General features: G+C 37.6%; 1 protein-coding gene and 1 long non-coding RNA gene across 8 annotated transcripts in view; both read right to left on the reverse strand.

The window, feature by feature from the left end:
- The window catches only part of LOC148006284 (uncharacterized), a 392,633-nt gene that overhangs the window by 300,249 nt on the left and 71,390 nt on the right, over positions 1 to 20,994 (reverse strand). The window lies entirely within an intron of this gene.
- LOC147994892 (uncharacterized) overlaps positions 1 to 20,994 on the reverse strand; it is a 43,194-nt gene that overhangs the window by 20,171 nt on the left and 2,029 nt on the right. For 3 of the 7 annotated variants that reach the window (XR_015686654.1, XR_015686652.1, XM_087659748.1), the window contains exon 2: positions 13,514 to 13,617. The exons of 1 other annotated variant lie outside the window; for it this stretch is intronic. Coding sequence is in view for 1 of the 6 variants with exons in the window: in XM_087659748.1 (XP_087515874.1) it covers positions 13,514 to 13,617 (104 nt within the window). In the remaining 5 variants the exon portion in view is untranslated. Of the gene's footprint in view, positions 1 to 13,513; positions 13,618 to 16,177; positions 16,434 to 18,112; positions 18,275 to 20,994 lie in introns of those variants that run through there. 3 more of the 7 variants (XR_015686656.1, XR_015686655.1, XR_015686657.1) reach the window with 2 other exon arrangements.

Here is a 20,994-nt window from a genome sequence, read left to right on the forward strand (position 1 = left end):
CCAACAATAACAAAACAAAAGAAAATGACATAAGCTAAGTGTATGGTAGGAAACATAGGATTTGTCATTCTGCTACTTACATGAAATGCACTTCAGCAAAAATGATAGACATTATTTCAAAGCAAAGGGCTAGAAAGACTATTTGCAAGCAAACAGATCCAAAATTAAGCTGGAGTAACCATTCTAATATCTGATAAATATATTTTCAACCAAAATTAATTCAATGAGATGGTAGGGACACATCATTCTTACCAAAGAAAAACATGAAGTTTCAATTCTGAATATGTATGCCCCGAGTTTAAAGGCACCCACATTCATAAAACAATCACTATTAATGCTTAAGTCATGCATCAAACCCCAAACATTAAGAGTGGGAGAGTTCAACACCCCTTTATCCCCCATGGATGGGTAATAGAGACAGAAACTAAACAGAGAAATAATGAAACTAACAACTGTTAGGAATTAAATGGACTTATTAGATATCTACAGGACTTTGCATCTAAACACACACATGGGTGTAAACACCACCCCCCAACACACACAGTACTTTCTTCTTAGCATGCCAACACTAGACTAAATGCCAGCTCTTCCTCTGAGAGATTGCCTAATTCAAGCATCATGACTGTTAAACTGCTAGAGGATGGCCTGGATACATTTATCGTCATCACCATTACTCCTTATACACTTGTTATTTCAACACTTATTAATAGTGCCAGGAACATAGACTTTGTCATTCCTATACCAAGATTTTTAGCATCTTGCTATTCTATCAAAGAACACATTTTATCTTAGTAATTTCACCAGTAATGAAAAGAGACCCATAAAACTTTTCCCTCTATCTGTATTGCTGCACACCACACACACACACACACACACACACACACACACACACACACACACACAAACACACACCATGCTATTTGCATATTTCTCTCTGTGGTAGAACTTCCCCTGCATCCTGAGTTATAAAAGCTCAGTTTTAATGTTGCCTTGACTGAATACATGTTGCAGGCTATACTCTTAGTATGATGTTATGTGTTTAGTTCCTGTGACTACTAATGCTCTAGGTTCCTGATAAGAAGAGAGGGAAATGTCAAAAGAAAGTGAAGTAGGAGGGTAATAAAGTTTCTGACTAGGTGTGAGGTGGCAGTTCTCAGGATTCAAGATATGTATGTGAGATTTTAGTTTATGACCATCCTAGACTAGACATAATCCTCGTTGGATGCTTATGAGATTGATGGAAAGGGATTGTGTACATTCTGGTAGAGTCCCTTCAGGTCCTGATAATCATTTTCTTTTTTAAAAATGGATTTAGTGTATGAATAAAAAACTGTCTGCATTAAATTCTAAGAAGTCTTTAATTCCTTTCTTTATTTATTTCTTGAACAGGTTATAAGTCCAAGTGGATCAAAGACCTCCACATCAAACCTGATACACTCAAACTAATAGAAGAAAAAGGGGGGAAGCATCTTGAACACATGGGCACTGGAGAAAATTTCCTGAACAAAACACCAATGGTTTATCTTCTAAGATCAAGAATTAACAAATGGGATCTCATAAAATTGCAAAGCTTCTGTAAAGCAAAGAACACTGTTGTTAGGACAAAACAGCAACCAACAGATTGGGAGAAGATTTTTACCAATCCTCCAAAGATAGAGGGCTTATATCTAAAATATACAAAGAACTCAAGAAGTTAGCCTGCAGGGAGACAAATAACCCTATTAAAAAATGGGGTCAGAGCTAAACAAAGAATTCACAGCTAAGGAATGCCGAATGGCTGAGTAACACCTAAAGAAATGTTCAACATCTTTAGTCATAAGGGAAAAGCAAATCAAAACAACACTGAGATTTCACCTCACACCAATGAGAATGGCTAAGATCAAAAACTCAGGTGACAGCAGATGCTGGCGAGGATGTGGAGAAGGAGGAACACTCCTCCATTGTTGGTGGAATTGCAGATTGGTACAACCATTCTGGAAATCAGTCTGAAGGTTCTTCAGAAAATTGGACATTGAACTACCTGAGGACCCAGCTATATCTCTCTTGGGCATATACCCAAAAGATGCCCCAACATATAACAAAGACACATGCTCCACGATGTTCATAACAGCCTTATTTAAAATAGCTAGAAGCTGGAAAGAACCTACATGCCCTTCAACAGAGGAATGGAACAGAAAATGTGGTACATCTTCACAATGGAATATTACACAGCTATCAAAAACAGTGACTTTATGAAATTCATAAGCAAATGGATGGAACTGGAAAATATCATCCTGAGTGAGGTAACCCAATCACAGAAAAACACACATGGTATGACCTCATTGATAAGTGGCTATTAGCCCAAAGGCCTGAATTACCCTACGTGCACAGAATACATGAAACTCAAGAAGGATGACCAAAATGTGAACGCTTCACTCCTTCTTTAAAAGGGGAACAAGAATACCCTTGGGAGGGAATAGGGAGGCAAAGTTTAGAACAGAGGCAGAAGGAACACCCATTCACAGCCTGCCCCACATGTGGCCCATACATATACAGCCACCCAATTAGACAAGATGGATGAATCAAAGAAACTCAGGCTGACAGGAACCAGATGTAGATCTCTCCTGAGAGACACAGCCAGAATACAGCAAATACATAGGCCAATGCCAGCAGCAAACCACTGAACTGAGAACATGACCCCCGTTGAAGGAATCTTAGAAAGGACAGAAAAAGCTTGAAGGGGCTTGAGAGCCCATATGAACAACAATGCCAAGCAACCAGAGCTTCCAGGGACTAAGCCACTACCTAAAGACTATAAATGGACTTACCCTGGGCTCCAACCTCATAGGTAGCAATGAATAGCCTAGTAAGAGCACCAGTGGAAGGGGAAGCCACTGGTCTTGCCAAGACTGAACACCTAGTGAAAGTGATTGTTGTGGGGAGAGTGGTATTGGGGGGAGGATGGGGAGGGAAACACCCATGTAGAAGGGGAGGGGGAGGGGTTATCGGGATATTGGCCTGGAAACTGGGAAGGGGAATAACAATTGAAATGTAAATAAATACTCAAGTTAATAAAGATAAAAAATGTCCGCAAACAAAAAATTCTCACTTTAAATAAATAAAATAAAGGAAAATGAGATTATTTATGAAGGTTCTACATGAGTTCATGTAGTTTATTATTATTCAAGTTTCCAGTAATAATGTTCTGGTGATTTGGGTTCAGCTCTCTTTAAAGATGAAGTCTCTATTTCCTGGAGGTCTAGTCAGAGTCTCCTTAAAATTCAAGTAGATGATTACTTAAACTTTTTCCTGTGGAGGCCTGCACAGTCTCCACAAATCTTCATCTATGTGGTGTATGTCCAGGAATATGAAGTGTCCCACAATTTCTGTTGTGGTACATCAGGGACAAATTTCACAGTGAAAACGTGAAGTGTAGAGGCCAAAGATGTTGGAAATTTTAACTCTTCTCAAACTATCCATGTTCTTTCTACAATGACACACACACTAATAAAACCATGTTGATCTAGTTGGTCCATCTATCAAATATACTTCTCACCTTATGATCTTGGCACCTTGGCGTATTCTCTTCACGTCTCTCTGTCTGTCTGTCCTCTCTCTTTCTTTCTCTCTCTCTGTGTGTGTGTGTGTGTGTGTGTGTGTGTGTGTGTGTGTATATATATATATATATATACATATATATATATATACATATATATATATATATATAAAGAGAGAGAGAGAGAGAGAGAGAGAGAGAGAGAGAGAGAGAGAGAGAGAGAGAGAGAGAGAGAGAGATTCTGAGAACTCAGAGACTCAGATTATAGGTCTGGGTCCAGGAGCTGGACTTCCAGTGCCACCTGTTCCTGGCCTCCTCAGCATCATCAGCCTTGATATTTCCCCTCCCTCAATAGAATGACATGCCTCTTTCTCTTAAGCAAAAAAAAAAAATTGGGAAAAGCTGAGTAAAAATCTACCCCATTTTTTGACATAAAACCAAAAAATTTATTTTACAAATAAAGCATTGATTATTTGACTACAATATATTAACCCCTGTATACTTTGACTAAAACAACACTCAGTTGTGTTTTTTTTTTTCATCTTTATTAACTTGAGTATTTCTATTACATTTCGTTGTTTTTCCCCTTCCTGGTTTCAGGGCCAACATCCCCCTAACACCTCCCCCTCCCCTTCTATATGGGTGGTCCCCTCCCTATCCTCCCCCCATTACTGCCCTCCCCCCAACAATCACGTTTACTGGCGGTTCAGTCTTGGCAGGACCAAGGGCTTCCCCTTCCACTGGTGCTCTTACTAGGCTATTCATTGCTGGTATGCAGTTGGAGTCCAGGGTAAGTCCATGTATAGTCTTTGGGTAGTGGCTTAGTCCCTGGAAGCTCTGGTTGCTTGGCATTTTTGTTCATATGGGGTCTCGAGCCCCTTCAAGCTCTTCCAGTTCTTTCTAAGATTCCTTCAATCAGGGTCCCGTTCTCAGTTCAGTGGTTTTATGATGGCATTCGCCGATGTATTTGCTGTATTCTGGCTGAGTCTCTCAGGAGAGATCTACATCTAGTTCCTGTCAGCCTGTGCTTCTTTGCTTCATCCATCTTGTCTAATTGGGTGGCTGTATATGTATGGGCCACATGAGGGGCAGGTTCTGAATGGGTGTTCTTTCTGCCTCTATTCTAAACTTTGCCTCCTTATCCCCTCCCAAGGAAGGGTATTCTAGTTCCCCTTTTAAAGAAAGAGTAAAGCATTTGTATTTTGGTCATCCTTATTGAATTTCATGTGTTCCGTGCATCTAGGGTAATTCATGCACTTTGGCTAATAGCCACTTATCAATGAGTGCATACCATGTGTGTTTTTCTGTGACTGGGTTACCTCACTCAGGATATATTTTCCAGTTCCCTCCATTTGTCTATGAATTTCATAAAGTCATTGTTTTTGATAGCTGAGTAATATTCCATTGTGTAGATGTACCACATTTTCTGTATCCATTCCTCTGTTGAAGGGCATCTGGATTTTTTCCAGCTCCTGGCTATTATAACTAAGGCTGCTATGAACATCGTGGAGCATGTGTCTTTGTTATATGTTGGGGCATCTTTTGGGTATATGCCCAAGAGAGGTATAGCTGGGTCCTCATGTAGTTCAATGTCCAGTTTTCTGAGGAACCTTCAGACTGATTTTCAGAATGTTTGTACTAGTCTGCAATCCCACCAGCAATGGGATTCTTCTTTCTCCACATCCTCGCCAGCATCTGCTGTCGCCAGAATTTTTGATTTTACCCATTCTTACTGGTGTGAGGTGGAATCTCAGTGTTGTTTTGATTTGCATTTCCCTTATGACTGAAGATATTGAACATTTGGAGAGAAACTTGAAGCAATCCCACTAAAATCAAGGACTAGACAAGGCTGCCCACTCTCTCCCTACTTATTCTATATAGTTCTCAAAATCCTAGCCAGAGCAAACAAACAACAAAATGAGATCCATGGGGAACAGATTGGAAAGGAAGAAGTCAAAATATCACTATTTGCAGACAATATGACTGTATACTTAAGTGACCTGAAAAGCTCCACCAGAAAAATAGTAAACACCTTCAGCAAAATGGCTGGGTATAAAATTAACTCAAATAAATCAGTAGCCTTCCTCTACACAAAAGATAACAAGCCAAGAAAGAAATTCGGGAAACTATAACCTTCATAATAGTCCCAAATAATATAAAATACCTTGATGCGACTTTAACCAAGTAAGTGAAAGCTCTGTATGATAAGAACTTCAAGCCTCTGAAGAAAGAAACTAAAGAAGATCTCAGAAGATGGACAGATCTCCCATGCTCATGGATTGTCAGGATGAATATAGTAAAAATGGCCATTTTACCAAAAGCAATCTACAGAATCAATGCAATCCCCATAAAAATACCAACCCAATTCTTCATAGAGTTAGAACAATTTGCAAATTCTTCTGGAATAACAAAAAAAAACCAGGATAGCTATAACTATCCTCAACAATAAAAAGACTTCCGTGGGAATCAGTATTCCTGAACTCAAGCAATAGTACAGAGCAACAGTGATAAAAACTGTAAGGTATTGGTACAGGGACAGACAGATAGACCAGTGGAATAGAATTGAAGACTCAGAAATGAACCCACACACCTATGGTCACTTGATTTTTGACAAAGGAGTCAAAACGATCCATTGGAAAAAAGATAGAATTTTCAGCAAATGGTGCTGGTTCAACTTGAGTTCAACATGTAGAAGAAAGCAGTTCGATCCATTCTTATCACCCTGTAGAAAGCTTAAATCCAAGTGGACCAAGAACTGCCACATCAAACCAGATACACTCAAACTAATAGAAGAAAAAGCAGGAAGAACCTCGAAGACATGGGCACTGGAGAAAATTTCCTGTACAAAACACCAATGACTAATGCTCTAAGATCAAGAATTGACAAATGTGATCTCATAAAAATGCAAATCTTCTGTAAGGAAAAGGACACTGTTGTTAAGGCAAAATGGCAACCAACAGATTGGGAAAAAAATGTTTACCAATCCTACCACTGATAGAGTGCTTATTTCCAAAATAGACAAAGAACTCACGAAGTTAGACTGCAGGGAGACAAATAACCCTATTGAAAATGTGGTTCAGAGCTAAACAAAGATTTCACAGCTCAGATAACATTTTTGAGTGTCAAAGAACAGATTCAGTTGGAAAATATAAGTTTTGTGTTGTTTTTATCACTCTCTGTTCTTCATGCTCTTTCTGGGGTACATGATTATTAAGTGTGGTGACTGACCTTCTGAAATAATCACAGAAATTATGGGAAAACCAAATGCTTTATGTACATTTGAAAAGAAAATTCTAAACTTTATAATAAAAATTTAGAGTTAAAAAGTATTGAGCATTAAAATCAACCAGAACTAATATGTATATAACACAATGAACTTCTATAGAGTTAGAATGTAATGTAGAAGAGCTTTGTATTTGATTTTATACTTTATCATGTTTTTTTTTCAATATCGATCACCCAAAGGAAAAAGTTCATTATAGAATTTTAAAAACAATTGGCATTATACCCTAATTCATGAATTATGTCTATTTCAGTCTTTTCATTTTTGACTATTGATAGCATAGATTGATAAGAATATATATATACATATATATATATATATATTCTTTGCTCCAATACCATATTGCTCTTGAAGTGAACATTAAGAACACTTAAAATTACTGTTGAGTCATGACTATATGGAGGGATGAGTCTTTCATCTTCACGTAAGTAATCTGTGCACCTTCATTTATCTGTGTTCTACCAAGTTGCATTGATTAAAGCCATCTAATATCAGGAGTCTTTACAGTTTCCAAACTCCCTTCTTTGGTCAGTGTTCATTGTATGTATCTCATGTTATTCTGGGTATGTTTCCGGATACTATCGCTATCTTTCTGTCCTCTTCATATAATTTAACATGTTGTAAACTGGAGATTTACTACCTAAGAAATGCTCATTTTAGTCTCAAATGTTCAATGTTGACTGCCATATCCATTTTCCAAAGCTGAATTTGCATCAGTGAAAAGAATGTGAAAGATAGACATTTGGGCATTTCAGACAGAATAGAGTCATTAAGGTGTGCCCACAGAAGAGCAATGATGTTGAATGTTACAGATGAGTTAGTAAGAAATTTGACATGAGGATATGATTACCCTCTTTGGGGTTCTAGGAAAGGATCTTCCTCAGAGTAATAAGCAGCCAAATCCCCTCTGCTTGCATGTATTTACGCTGCTATCTTCTTAATTTAAAATAATTTTCCTGTTGTTGTGATAAAAACTACATAAAAGTTTATTCTATCTCACAATCCAAGAACATAGTCCAAAAGCTGAAGAATTAGCTCAAGGGATATGAGGCCTGACTGATTCTCTAAAGGTCTTATATTTATTTCTTTGCAGTAACATGGAGGCTTGCACATCATATAATGCATGACTAATCAATCTGATATCCTTTTCTTGTGATCCTCCTGCCTCTGCCTCCTTCAGCAAATCCTAGTGGCGTGTGCCACCACAACCAGCCTGACGTCCTTTTCTCAACCTTGAGTGCATCATCCACACATGATATACACATAAATACATATAGGCAAAACACCTTTACACACAGTTTTTTAAAGGAAAAACTTTATCATTGCAAGGAAGTCACATCTGCAGGAACATACAGAAGCTGGTCTACAACCAAGATGCAGAGACCAAAACAAAGAGGAAACTTAATTCTCAGCTGCCTTACTCCATTGTTCAGAACGGTGTCTAGGAAATATACATACACATAAGTAAATTCCAAGAGAGAAGGGGATTTATAAAGCCCCTCCTCCCTGAGTCCCTATTGCAGTTATGATTGATACGGGTGACAGAAGTCATAATCTTCTGTAGTGTTGCTATTAGTAAAGTATTCATGCTTAAGTAAATAAGCTACTGACATGTGCTTACAGGCAACCATAACTATAGATTCTGGGCTCTAATTAAAGAAATAAGAAAGACACAAAAGTGTGAAAAATGTCTGGAAAACAAAGCAGAATATTACTCAGAAGAGCGAGAGGAAAATAATAGAAAATAATTGAGAATATTATTGAAGTTATGGTATGTGTGTGTGTGTGTGTGTGTGTGTGTGTGTGTAAGAGAGAGAGAGAGAGAGAGACAGAGAGAAAGAGAGAGAGAGAGAGATGTGTTCACATATATTCCTCAGAGCATATATGTATGTTAGAATTTAACTTTCCATCTTGTGTTATGATAAAAACCTCACTACCTCTGCTGCTTTGATGGGTATTCTTACTCAATGTCAGTTGTTCTGAAAGTTTCCAATGATTCTTCCCTATTTCCTTTCTATTTTTCTTTAGAGATAACCAAATGAGCATTGCTATATTCATCTTTCGAAGTGGGTTCCAATGATGAAATTAATCAACCTCAGGTCACTTGACAGGTTTGATTACATGTCAAACCTCCAGGGTTGACATGTTAGTATTTTAACTGAGCCCTGGCAATCCTAAATATTTGGTAATGAATTACCATTAAGAGTGCTGTGTACCCAATGAGCATAGCTCTGAGAGACTTATAAAACCAGAACTCAACTTTTCCTCAATGTTATGTGCCAGCTGTAGAACTATGATACTTAAACTCTGTGAAAGCCTTAAGGAGGTTCTTAAAATGCACCTTGCCTCTGCAAAAAAAAAAAAATAGTTCAAAGATCAAGATTTCATAAGTCACTGACTACATCTCCTTTTTCTCCATTATCATGTAGACAGAAAAAAATCTTGTATCTTGTAAATTGGCTTGGGTGAGTCCATATTCACTTTAAAAAAATAGAACTGAAAGAATGAAAATTTATGAATTGGACATTTGAGGCTGTTGAGATTCCTTGGTAGATAAAGTGCTTTTTACACAAACTTTTGACCTGATTTTGATGTCCAGATTACAATGAGAGAAGAAAAAGGTGTCTCAAATTTTGTTCATGTGAACAGTGAAGTAGGCACATAAGATTCACAAATCACGCAGGTATCTATGAACCAGAATATCACTTCCTGAAGATAGAACATTATTAATTTGGATTCTTTCTGTCATCCTGAATAATTTTAATAGTCCCCATAACATTTTAATGGGAATTCTGATATCCAGAGCTGTGTTGTTTGGATGGAAACGAACCACTTGAATTGATGGAGGTGAAATAAGAACTGTGTACAAAGGCAGGGAGGGAAGGCATTCAATCCCTTTAGGGTCTGTAATCACATCTCTTACATATTATCAGGTATTGGGTTTTTCATGATACATGGAACATTTTATAAGGGTATGTAGGATCAGATATTTCAGAGTCTTTAAGGTTTTTTTGGCTAAAACTTTTAATCTATGAAGTCAGTGTCTTGGGTCTGTCCACAAAGAAGCTGGGAGACTGGAAAAGCCATTTTTGTTGACTTCTATTTCAGGAAGACATATTGAATTTATTGTATCACAGTGAGCAATGAAGGAAGGAGGCAGAGTAATGGAAAGGAATAAAAATACATGGGGGAGTGTAGCAACGCATATTTCATTTCACTCTCATCTCAAGTAAAATCAATTAGTGTTTGTAAAGGCTGGACTGGTTTAAAATAAGGTAGGTCTGCTATGTGTCAGAGGCTGAGCGACTTTGTGGATTTAATACTATCATTCTGTTTCCTCCTCTTTTTCTTTTATATCCTATGATTCATTTCTATGGTAATAGGAACTTATTTAAAATCAGGCCTAACTGAATTCATGTCATAGACTCAGCATGATTCATTGGCCTTCCACTTTCATGCTTTGATGATATATTTACTCTACCATGAAAAGCAGTTCTAAAGATATCAAAGAGTATCCTTTCTATTTTGCCAGAAGCTCTACTATGATGTATAATTTTAACACAAATACTCCTTCTTTTAAACTTTGACGGCATTTATTTAAAATGTTTGCTCCATTATAACCAAACTTCTCCTACCCATAATGTTGACACTTTTCTTTTGCCTTTATTTGTTTGTTTTTCATTATATTTTATGTGTTTGACTGTTTATATTTATATATGTCTGTTGTGTCTAAAATCTAGTCATTTTCTTACAATGCCTATCCTGCAAGGTTAGAAGTAGGCATTGGACCTCTAGAACTGGAATTTCAGAGGATTATGGACCACCATGTGGATGCTCTGAATTGAAACCATGTCCTCTGAAAAACTTTTATGTCCTCTATCCACTTAATTATCTCTTTAGTCAATACTTTATCATTTTTGAAGGACTCTCCCATTCTGAAAGCTAGGATAAACATTCTAGACAAGGGTAGTAAATGTTATAGGCACAGACTTGTTTCCCCAGAGCTCTTAGGAGATATGCTTGGCAGGATGAATGCTCAGCTCTGCCAAGGGATACTATCTACCTGGCCCTCCTTTTGACCACACAATCCAAGGGAAATGCCCATGGTATAAGAGAGAGGAATCCTGGGGCACTGTATGGCCCTAGTCTCAGCTATCTATAGTAATCTTTCTCTGTACCTGTATAGTGTGGTTGGGTACCAAACTCAAACCATCAACCTTGTACAGCAGGCAGATTTACTTGTTGAGGTATTTTACAGGCTTCAGATGTCATTTTCTATTTAGAGTTTATGGGATCTACTCTGAAAGATCCTTTCTCTCACAGTGAACAGTGTACACCTCAGTGCTTTTATTTTAGTATACAGATTTTCTATAATGCATTGTGTAAGGCACTTGGAAGGTGAATGATGACAGTAAAAATAATCAGAGCCTGGGTTTTTTCAGGGATTTCTTTCTGACCAATTATTTTAGCTTCAAAGAGCTGTAGCCTCCTAAGAGGTTCTGCCATAACCTGACCAATACAGAAGGGAATTCTCACAGGCAACTGTTGGACTGAGCACAGGGACCACAAAAGAGTAGTTAGGGGAAGGACTGAAGGGACTGAAGGGTTTGCAACCCCACAGGTAGAACAACATTATCAACCAACCAGAACCCAGCCCCTCCCCCAACCCCCAGCTCTCAGGAACTACCACTAACCAAAGAGTAGATATGGAGGGACCCTGGCTCCAGCTGCATATGTAGCAGAGGATTGCCTTATCTGGCAACAGTGGGAGGGAAGGCCCTTTGTCCTGTGAAGGATAATGCACCAGGGTAAGGGAATCTAGGGTGATAAGGGAGGTGTGGATGGGTGCATGGGGAAGCACTCTTATAGAATAAGGGGAAGGGAGGATGGGATAGGGGATTCGCAGGTAGGGGGAACTTGGAAATAGGATAGTATTAGAAATGTAAATAAAATAACTAATAAAAATATATAAATCCTCCAAAAAACTTTATTTCAAAAAACATAGTTTAAAATTATAGCAATGGTCATGATCTCTAACAAGACTGGATGCTCGAACTCTACAGTCACTTAATATTAGACTGGGAACCTACAACAAATAAACATTGTAGAATCTTTTTGCGAAATAGCTTTTTTGAAAATTCATTCAGCTTTGATCAGGATGAGCTAAAAGAATGCAGGGTCATCAGGCTTCATGCAAACCAGAGCCACAGAAACTTACTCAGGAGACGAGCAGGGGCACTCAGTCTATGCTGTGTCCTATGAAGAAATTCTTGGGACAGGAGGTTGTGCCCTGTGCATATTCAATATAGCAAGGTAGTAAGTCTGGACAAGGCTTCAAAATTGTCTGTCTTTGTCTTAACAATTCAGTCCAGGCTCCATGGATGACTAAGTGTCCAAGAAAAAACAGTTTTGCAAAAGTTTGCCTATAGGAACATGTTCATGTTTGTGGGTAAGTGCACATCAGCATAGGATCCAGTAACCAGTGGTATTTTTATAATCCCCCTTTCCTATAGGTGTTTGTTGGTACTATATTTAAAGGAAGGTCAGTATCTGTTTTTGTAAAACAATCTTATGGAATATGAAGCTATTTTTTCAGGCACTGCTGTCCATATTGAGTGAATAAATACTCTCATTTTTTCCAGATATGGCTGGTGTGCATTGGATATGTAAAACAGTAGGTTTCATTTATATATTAGGAGCAGGTTCATCAACTCTAGCTAAGTTGTCTTTATTTCTGTATTTATCAATGTTTTGCCCAATTAACTAAAAAAAGGTCAAAGAAATTCTAACTACTTTCAGAGTAGGATAAGTTCCCCTGAGCAGTTCTATAAAAGTACATATCCATTCCTTTTGTTCCTTAGATGCCTGCAACTAGTAGTCTCTGTTTCAATTTTAAAATGATAATTATGTTTCTTCTTTGAATTATATACATATATACAGCAGACAGGTTTCTCCTTACCATGGGCCAGAACAGGTCCTTTCTTAATACCAATGCAGGCTTAGTCTTACTAAAAGGAACAAATCTTTTCTCTTACAAACTTGGGTTTAATTCATTTATCATTAAAAGGATGGAAGCTATTTCTTTCTCTATGTAATAAAGATTGGAGCTCATCTTTCATCCAGAATAAGTGAGTTCTTTCTGCACCGGTGCTTTTGGTCTTTTGTATATGTAAATATGGATGTGTGTGTAAGTATGTAATTGTGTGGAAGTATGCATGTGTACCTGTAAGAATGTAATTGTGAGAATGCATGTAAGCTGGGCCTAGTTGATTAAGTAGAAATGTATAAATGTGATTTATTGAATTAATGTTTGAAATTATATATATTTATGCATATTTGGCTATGTAAAAGTTTTTCATTCTGCAAGTGCTATTAACTTCTCTTGCTTCAATAGAAGTTTATTGCTCCAAACTTCCCCATAGCCTGACAAGCAAGAGGCATAGGGACAAAAGGGAAAAGGCTCTAGCAACTGAGCCTCTACTTTATCTCCTGCTGTTTAGAATGAGGTGCTAAATGCCAGGGCCTGCAGTTTCTGGCCTCAGAGGAACACTGAAAGTAGGTCAGTAATAGTAGCAGAACATAGTGACTTAGACATAGATAAGTAAATCAGTTATAGTAACATAGTAACTTAGATTTAGATAACTAAACTTATTATTATACAGCAACCCAAAATATCTCCTAAGACTAAGTCTTACCCTCCACAGATGCTCTTCCCCCTCCGCTGCTTCAAGAAGAACCAACAAGATAAGAAGACTAATGTGGGGGCTGGTCCCCGGCACGGGATAGCTGATAATATATCCTAGAATGGAAGGCAGAAAAAAATTTAGTGTCACAATGGGAATAAGTACTATGAAATTTTTTTCTTCTGGACAGTACATGGTTGTGGCGCTTAATGAAAGAAAAACAGCTGTAGTTGCACACACCCCTCCTTGGAAGCTTAAGACAGTAAAAAATCCGTATCTCTTCTAACACGAGCTGTTGCCTTTGGAAACATAAGTTCTTTAATAGCATGGGTACATACAAATTTTATTGCTCGATGCATAGCTTTTACTATCTCTGGCATATACCACCCTTTTTGAGGTTCCATATTTGAAGCCCTGTGAAAAGATTGCTGTGTGCTTCATTATGTTTGATCCTCAGATTTGGCTCCTACATTGCAAATTTTATGGTTAAAAATTATTATATTTATAAATGGCATAATTTTAACACAAATAATGTAAAGTCACATCATCCAGTGCCATGCTGAATGAATTAGAAAATGTTCATTTCAGATTTTTAAGTGGATATTGCAGTATGTAAGTCCTGTTCATGTCAAATTAATGGTGTCTGTACAGCGCTAATGTTGACCAGTCTTTATGCTCCCTGGTGGGATCTGAACAATAGAGAGACCCATCAGTTGAGCAAAAAGTTCATAGAGATCCAATGAGAAGAACTTCCTGTCTTGGTGCCAGCAGAAGCAAGGATCAATTTCTAAGCCTTTTACATACTAAGAATACTCCTGATATCTTAGGTCTATGGCTACTTCAGAGATAGTGAATATGGGATATTATTTTATTGTCACAGCTAAAATACTTAAGAGGTGTCAAGTTATTAGATTATGGTGCAGCACACTCCCCAACTTCATGCTCTCCAATGGAGGAAATACTATTTCTCTTGTGATGGCTCAGAGGTTCTTTGCCTTACCAACTGCTTCCTTTTGCTCAAACATGGTTCTTCTTTAGTTTTGTGAAGTTCATCTTCTTCCATAAATGTGAAATTGAGTTTCACTGTTACTTAGAAGAGCCTGTCCAATATGAAGGAACCATGGCCAGTAGGTGGCGTGCTTTTGTGGGTCCCACTCTACCTAGTACAGGACTTTATATCACTTAGTTTTTGTTTTGTTTTTTTTAGAACTGTTGTACAGTATTGAGCAAATAAATATTACAATGATATAGATGAGGGAGTGACTCTTGTGTTTTCCTAAACAGATAAACTGTTTCTTTCCTGTTGGCTAATTGACCTTCACCCTATATATCTATTACTCTGCCACGTGTCAGGTCCATTATTCAGACTCCATTAATTTCCAGCTCTTCTCCATTAGATCTCAAATTATTTCTCAAATTGTCCACTGTCCAAACTGCCTCTATTGGTCAGCATCTCCTACTCTGGCTTTCTGCATTTTAACTATGAGACTTTTTTTAAATAGATATATTTCTACCAATTTCCCATTTTTCATTGATCAAACCCTGTTTTACATTCTATTTCTTTCCACATAGGCAATGTGCAGAGGAGCAACCCATGGCACTATTTGCCTCTTCCCCCAGACACTCCTGTTTGCTATGCCTAATCCGCGGTGGTCAATGTCACTTTAAGCTTAAATCCCATACTCATAATTCCATCCTCGTCATTCCTGTGCCCACATTCCTACTGACCACATATCCTTAATATTTGTTGTGGTTTGACCAAGTGCAGTAAATATTTTTTTAAATGAGCAGTTTTAAATATTAACACACAGCACTTGGATTCATTTCCTTATGCTCACTAATACTTCAGACAGCAAAGGAATACATGAAAAGTTAAAATCCAAGTTACCCACCTAAATTTTAGGGAAACTTAAATCATCTTCACAAGAGTAATACTTATATTCTTCATGGTGTTTTTAATTCTGAAGTCCACAAATAATGAATATTATTGAAAGAAATATAGTAGGTAAAAATAAAAAACAGAGAAGAGAGGGAGACCATTTTAGGGAACCCTAACTTGATTATATAATGAGCTATTTCCTCATCCTTCTCCCGAGTAATTGATTTTCATTCCTCTCATGAGCATTAGTTTCTGCTATAATTTATTGTTGTTTTTCTTGCTAATGTTGTTTTGATGGTTGTTTTGTGTATATCCATAATATTACTCACTTTACCTCTCCTTCATGCTAATGATAAAAATCAATTTTGGTGAAAGAACAATCTGCTCTCTGACCAGTAATAACCACTAAACAGCAGGCATATCATTATGCCACATTTTGACCTGTCTCTCTTACCCCTGGTAATCTGCCATTGTTTGTATTACTTTTTTTTCTGTTTATTTGTATGAGTGTTTTGTCTATATATATGTTGGTGAAACAAGTGCATGCCCAGGGCTAGTGTTAATCATAAGAGGGGATCAAATCTTTTGGAACTAGAATTATAAATGTTTGTTAACCACATTCAGGCTCTGGAAAACAAAAGCAGGTCCTCTCCAAAGCAACAAATAGTTTTATTCGCTGATCTATGTCTTTTGACAAAATCTTTTGCTAGTTAACAACTTTATATGGATTATTCATCACATTCCATAAAAATATTTTTTAATTTTAAATATGTAAAGCACAAACTATTTGTATTTACCATATATCTGATGATAAAAAATATACCTACTACTTCAAAATCTTCATAGCCAGTCTTGCTACTTTTAAACCTGTAACAGAGGCTCAGTCATTGAGAGCAAGAAAATAAATAAATAAATAAATAAATAAATAAATAAATAAATAAATGGTCAAGGATATTCCCCTTCAGGTCAAAGAAACAACAAATTCTTCAAGTTCTGTTAAGGTCTTCCAAAAGAGACTTTCAGATGTGCAGAACAGGATTCTATTTACTCACAGCCAAATTCTCTGCGTGGCTTCTGTGAAAGGACTTCTGTGGTCTAGCTTCTTCATTTATGAATCACTATGCATGTGCTATATTGTGCTTTGCATTGAAGAAAGCACACACCAGGGATCTAGTCTCAGCCTCTATGTGAACATATTGACTGTATCACAGATATTTCTTTTATATTTTCAGGGGGCTGTTCCCGAAATGTATGTGTGGATTGTGTATGATATAAGACATTGTTTTTGTTTTTCTGTTTTTTTTTTAGCCACTTGTTTGATCTTCTTGTCTCTGAGTCTTCCCTTTGACATTTGTCCAATGGTCATGGAATCCAAAGCAAAATGAACTACATAGAAACAGACACAGTAATATGGATTGTTACTTTATCTTTTTTCCTTTGAATAATTCAAAAATAACTATAAATTATGCTTGGATTTAGAATACAATGTCTTGAATAAATGAATTCTAATATATGTGTTGAAGTACCTGTACTTACTTTCCAAAAGTATTCAATATCTATTTCTCCTGTGAAATATCAAACATCATTAATCATTGAATACATTACATTTGGTGCACAGACTCATTTAGAATATATTTTGGGCTGGAGGGAGTTAGTGGATAATATCTCTAACCTTTAATTTTTCAAATTTTTTCCTGTTTGAAAATATGTACAATTACTATTGTATACTATTTAAGATGTAAACTATTTTGACATGAATGAAATAATGTTTTGTTTAAATAAAGATAAAAAGCAGAAGTAAAAAAGAATGTAGATGTTTAAGATTTTTAAGGATCACGAACTGAAGACCCAGAAATGAACCACACACATCTGGTCATCTGACCTTTGAAAAGAAGGCAAAACCTTCCAGGGGAAAAAAATAGTATATTCAACAAATGATGCTGGTTCAACTAGAGGTCAGCATGTAGAAGAATGTAAATCGATCCATACTTATTGCCATGTACAAAGCTCAAGTGCAGGTGGATCAAGGACCTCCACATAAAACAGATACACTCAAACAAAGAGAAGAAAAAGATGGGAAGAGCCTCAAACATATGGGCACTGGGGAAATTTTCTGGAACAGAACAAAAGTGGCTTATGCTCAGAGATCAAAAATCAATAACTTCATAAAACTGCAAAGCTTCTGTAAGGCAAAGGACACTGTCATTAACACAAAATGCCAAACAAGAGATTACAAAAAGATCGTTACCAATTCTACATCTAATAGAGGGCTAATATTCAACATATACAGAGAACTCAATAAATTAGACTCCAGAGAGACAAATAACCCTATTAAAATTGGTGTACTGACCATAAAGAAGGGGAGGGGGAGGGATTAGGGGGATGATTGCCCGGAAACCGGGAAAGTGATAACACTCGAAATGTAAATAAGAAATACTCAAGTTAAATAAAAAAAAAATTAAGAACCCATAAAACAAAAACAAAACAAAAAAAATTGGTTTACTGAGCTAAACAAAGAATTCTCAACAGAGGAATACTGAATGGCTGAGAAGTACCTAAAGAATTGTTCAACATACTTATTCATCAGGGAAATACAAATCAAAACAATCCTGAGATTTCACCACACCAGTCAGAATGGATCACTCCCAAATTCCTTCTATGAAGCCACAATTACTCTTATACCTAAACCACACAAAGACCCAACAAAGAAAGAGAACTTCAGACCAATTTACCTTATGAATATCAACGCAAAAATACTCAATAAAATTCTGGCAAACCGAATCCAAGAGCACATCAAAACAATCATCCACCATGATCGAGTAGGCTTCATCCCAGGCATGCAGGGATGGTTTAATGTACGGAAAACCATCAACGTGATCCATTATACAAACAAACTGAAAGAACAAAACCACATGATCATTTCATTAGTTGCTGAGAAAGCATTTGAAAAAATTCAACACCCCTTCATGATAAAAGTCCTGGAAAGAATAGGAATTCAAGGTCCATACCTGAACATAGTAAAAGCCATATACAGCAAACCAGTTGCTAACATTAAACTAAATGGAGAGAAACTTGAAGTAATCCCACTAAAATCAGGGACTAGACAAGGCTGCCACTCTCTCCCTACTTATTCAATATAGTTCTTGAAGTTCTAGCCAGAGCAATCAGACAACAAAAAGAGGTCAAGGGGATACAGATCTGAAAAGAAGAAGTCAAAATATCACTATTTGCAGATGATATGATAGTTTATTTAACTGATCCCAAAAGTTCCACCAGAGAACTACTAAAGCTTATAAACAACTTCAGCAAAGTGGCTGGGTATAAAATTAACTCAAATAAATGAGTAGCCTTCCTCTACGCAAAAGAGAAACAAGCCGAGAAAGAAATTAGGGAAACGACACCCTTCATAATAGACCCAAATAATATAAAGTACCTCGGTGTGACTTTAAGCAAGCAAGTAAAAGATCTGTACAATAAGAACTTCAAGACACTGAGGAAAGAAATTGAAGAAGACCTCAGAAGATGGAAAGATCTCCCATGCTCATGGATTGGCAGGATTAATATAGTAAAAATGGCCATTTTACCAAAAGCGATCTACAGATTCAATGCAATCCCCATCAAAATACCAATCCAATTCTTCAAAGAGTTAGACGGAACAATTTGCAAATTCATCTGGAATAACAAAAAACCCAGGATAGCTAAAACTATCCTCAACAATAAAAGGACTTCAGGGGGAATCACTATCCCTGAACTCAAGCAGTATTATAGAGAAATAGTGATAAAAACTGCATGGTATTGGGACAGAGACAGACAGATAGACCAATGGAATAGAATTGAAGACGCAGAAATGAACCCACACACCTATGGTCACTTGATTTTTGACAAAGGAGCCAAAAGCATCCAATGGAAAAAAGATAGCATTTTCAGCAAATGGTGCTGGTTCAACTGGAGGTCAACATGTAGAAGAATGCAGATCGATCCATGCTTATCACCCTGTACAAAGCTTAAGTCCAAGTGGATCAAGGACCTCCACATCAAAGCAGACACACTCAAACTAATAGAAGAAAAACTAGGGAAGCATCTGGAACACATGGGCACTGGAAAAAATTTCCTGAACAAAACACCAATGGCTTACGCTCTAAGATCAAGAATTGACAAATGGGATCTCATAAAACTGCAAAGCTTCTGTAAGGCAAAGGACACTGTGGTTAGGACAAAACGGCAATCAACAGATTGGGAAAAGATCTTTACCAATCCTACAACAGATAGAGGCCTTATATCCAAAATATACAAAGAACTCAAGAAGTTAAACCGCAGGGAAACAAATAACCCTATTAAAAATGGGGTTCAGAGCTAAACAAAGAATTCACAGCTGAGGAATGCCAAATGGCTGAGAAACACCTAAAGAAATGTTCAACATCTTTAGTCATAAGGGAAATGCAAATCAAAACAACCCTGAGATTTCACCTCACACCAGTGAGAATGGCTAAGATCAAAAACTCAGGTGACAGCAGATGCTGGCGAGGATGTGGAGAAAGAGGAACACTCCTCCATTGTTGGTGGGATTGCAAACTGGTACAACCATTCTGGAAATCAGGCTGGAGGTTCCTCAGAAAATTGGACATAGAACTGCCTGAGGATCCAGCTATACCTCTCTTGGGCATATACCCAAAAGATGCCCCAACCTATAAAAAAGACACGTACTCCACTATGTTCATCGCAGCCTTATTTATAATAGCCAGAAGCTGGAAGAACCCAGATGCCCTTCAACAGAGGAATGGATACAGAAATGTGGTACATCTACACAATGGAATATTACTCAGCTATCAAAAACAACGGCTTTATGAAATTCTTAGGCAAATGGTTGGAACTGGAAAATATCATCCTGAGTGAGCTAACCCAATCACAGAAAGACGTACATGGTATGCACTCACTGATAAGTGGCTATTAGCCCAAATGCTTGAATTACCCTAGATGCCTAGAACAAATGAAACTCAAGACAGATGATCAAAATGTGAATGCTTCACTCCTTCTCTAAAAGGGGAACAAGAATACCCTTGGCAGGGAAGAGAGAGGCAAAGATTAAAACAGAGACTGAAGGAACACCCATTCAGAGCCTGCCCCACATGTGGCCCATACATATACAGCCACCCAATTAGACAAGATGGATGAAGCAAAGAAGTGCAGACCGACAGGAGCCGGATGTAGATCTCTCCTGAGAGACACAGCCAGAATACAGCAAATACAGAGGCGAATGCCAATAGCAAACCACTGACCTGAGAATAGGACCCTCGTTGAAGGAATCAGAGAAAGAACTGGAAGAGCTTGAAGGGGCTCGAGACCCCATATGTACAACAATGCTAAGCAACCAGAGCTTCCAGTGTCTAAGCCACTACCTAAAGACTATACATGGACTGACCCTGGACTCTGACCTCATAGGTAGCAATGAATATCCTAGTAAGAGCAGCAGTGGAAGGGGAAGCCCTGGGTCCTGCTAAGACTGAGCCCCCAGTGAACTAGACTGTTGGGGGGAGGGTGGCAATGGGGGGAGGGTTGGGAGGGGAACACCCATAAGGAAGGGGAGGGGGGAGGGGGATGCTTGCCCGGAAACCAA

The sequence above is a fragment of the Rattus norvegicus genome, chromosome 4 (assembly GCF_021556685.1).
Source record: "Rattus norvegicus strain SHRSP/BbbUtx chromosome 4, alternate assembly SHRSP_T2T, whole genome shotgun sequence".
In the NCBI taxonomy this organism is placed as follows: domain Eukaryota; kingdom Metazoa; phylum Chordata; class Mammalia; order Rodentia; family Muridae; genus Rattus; species Rattus norvegicus.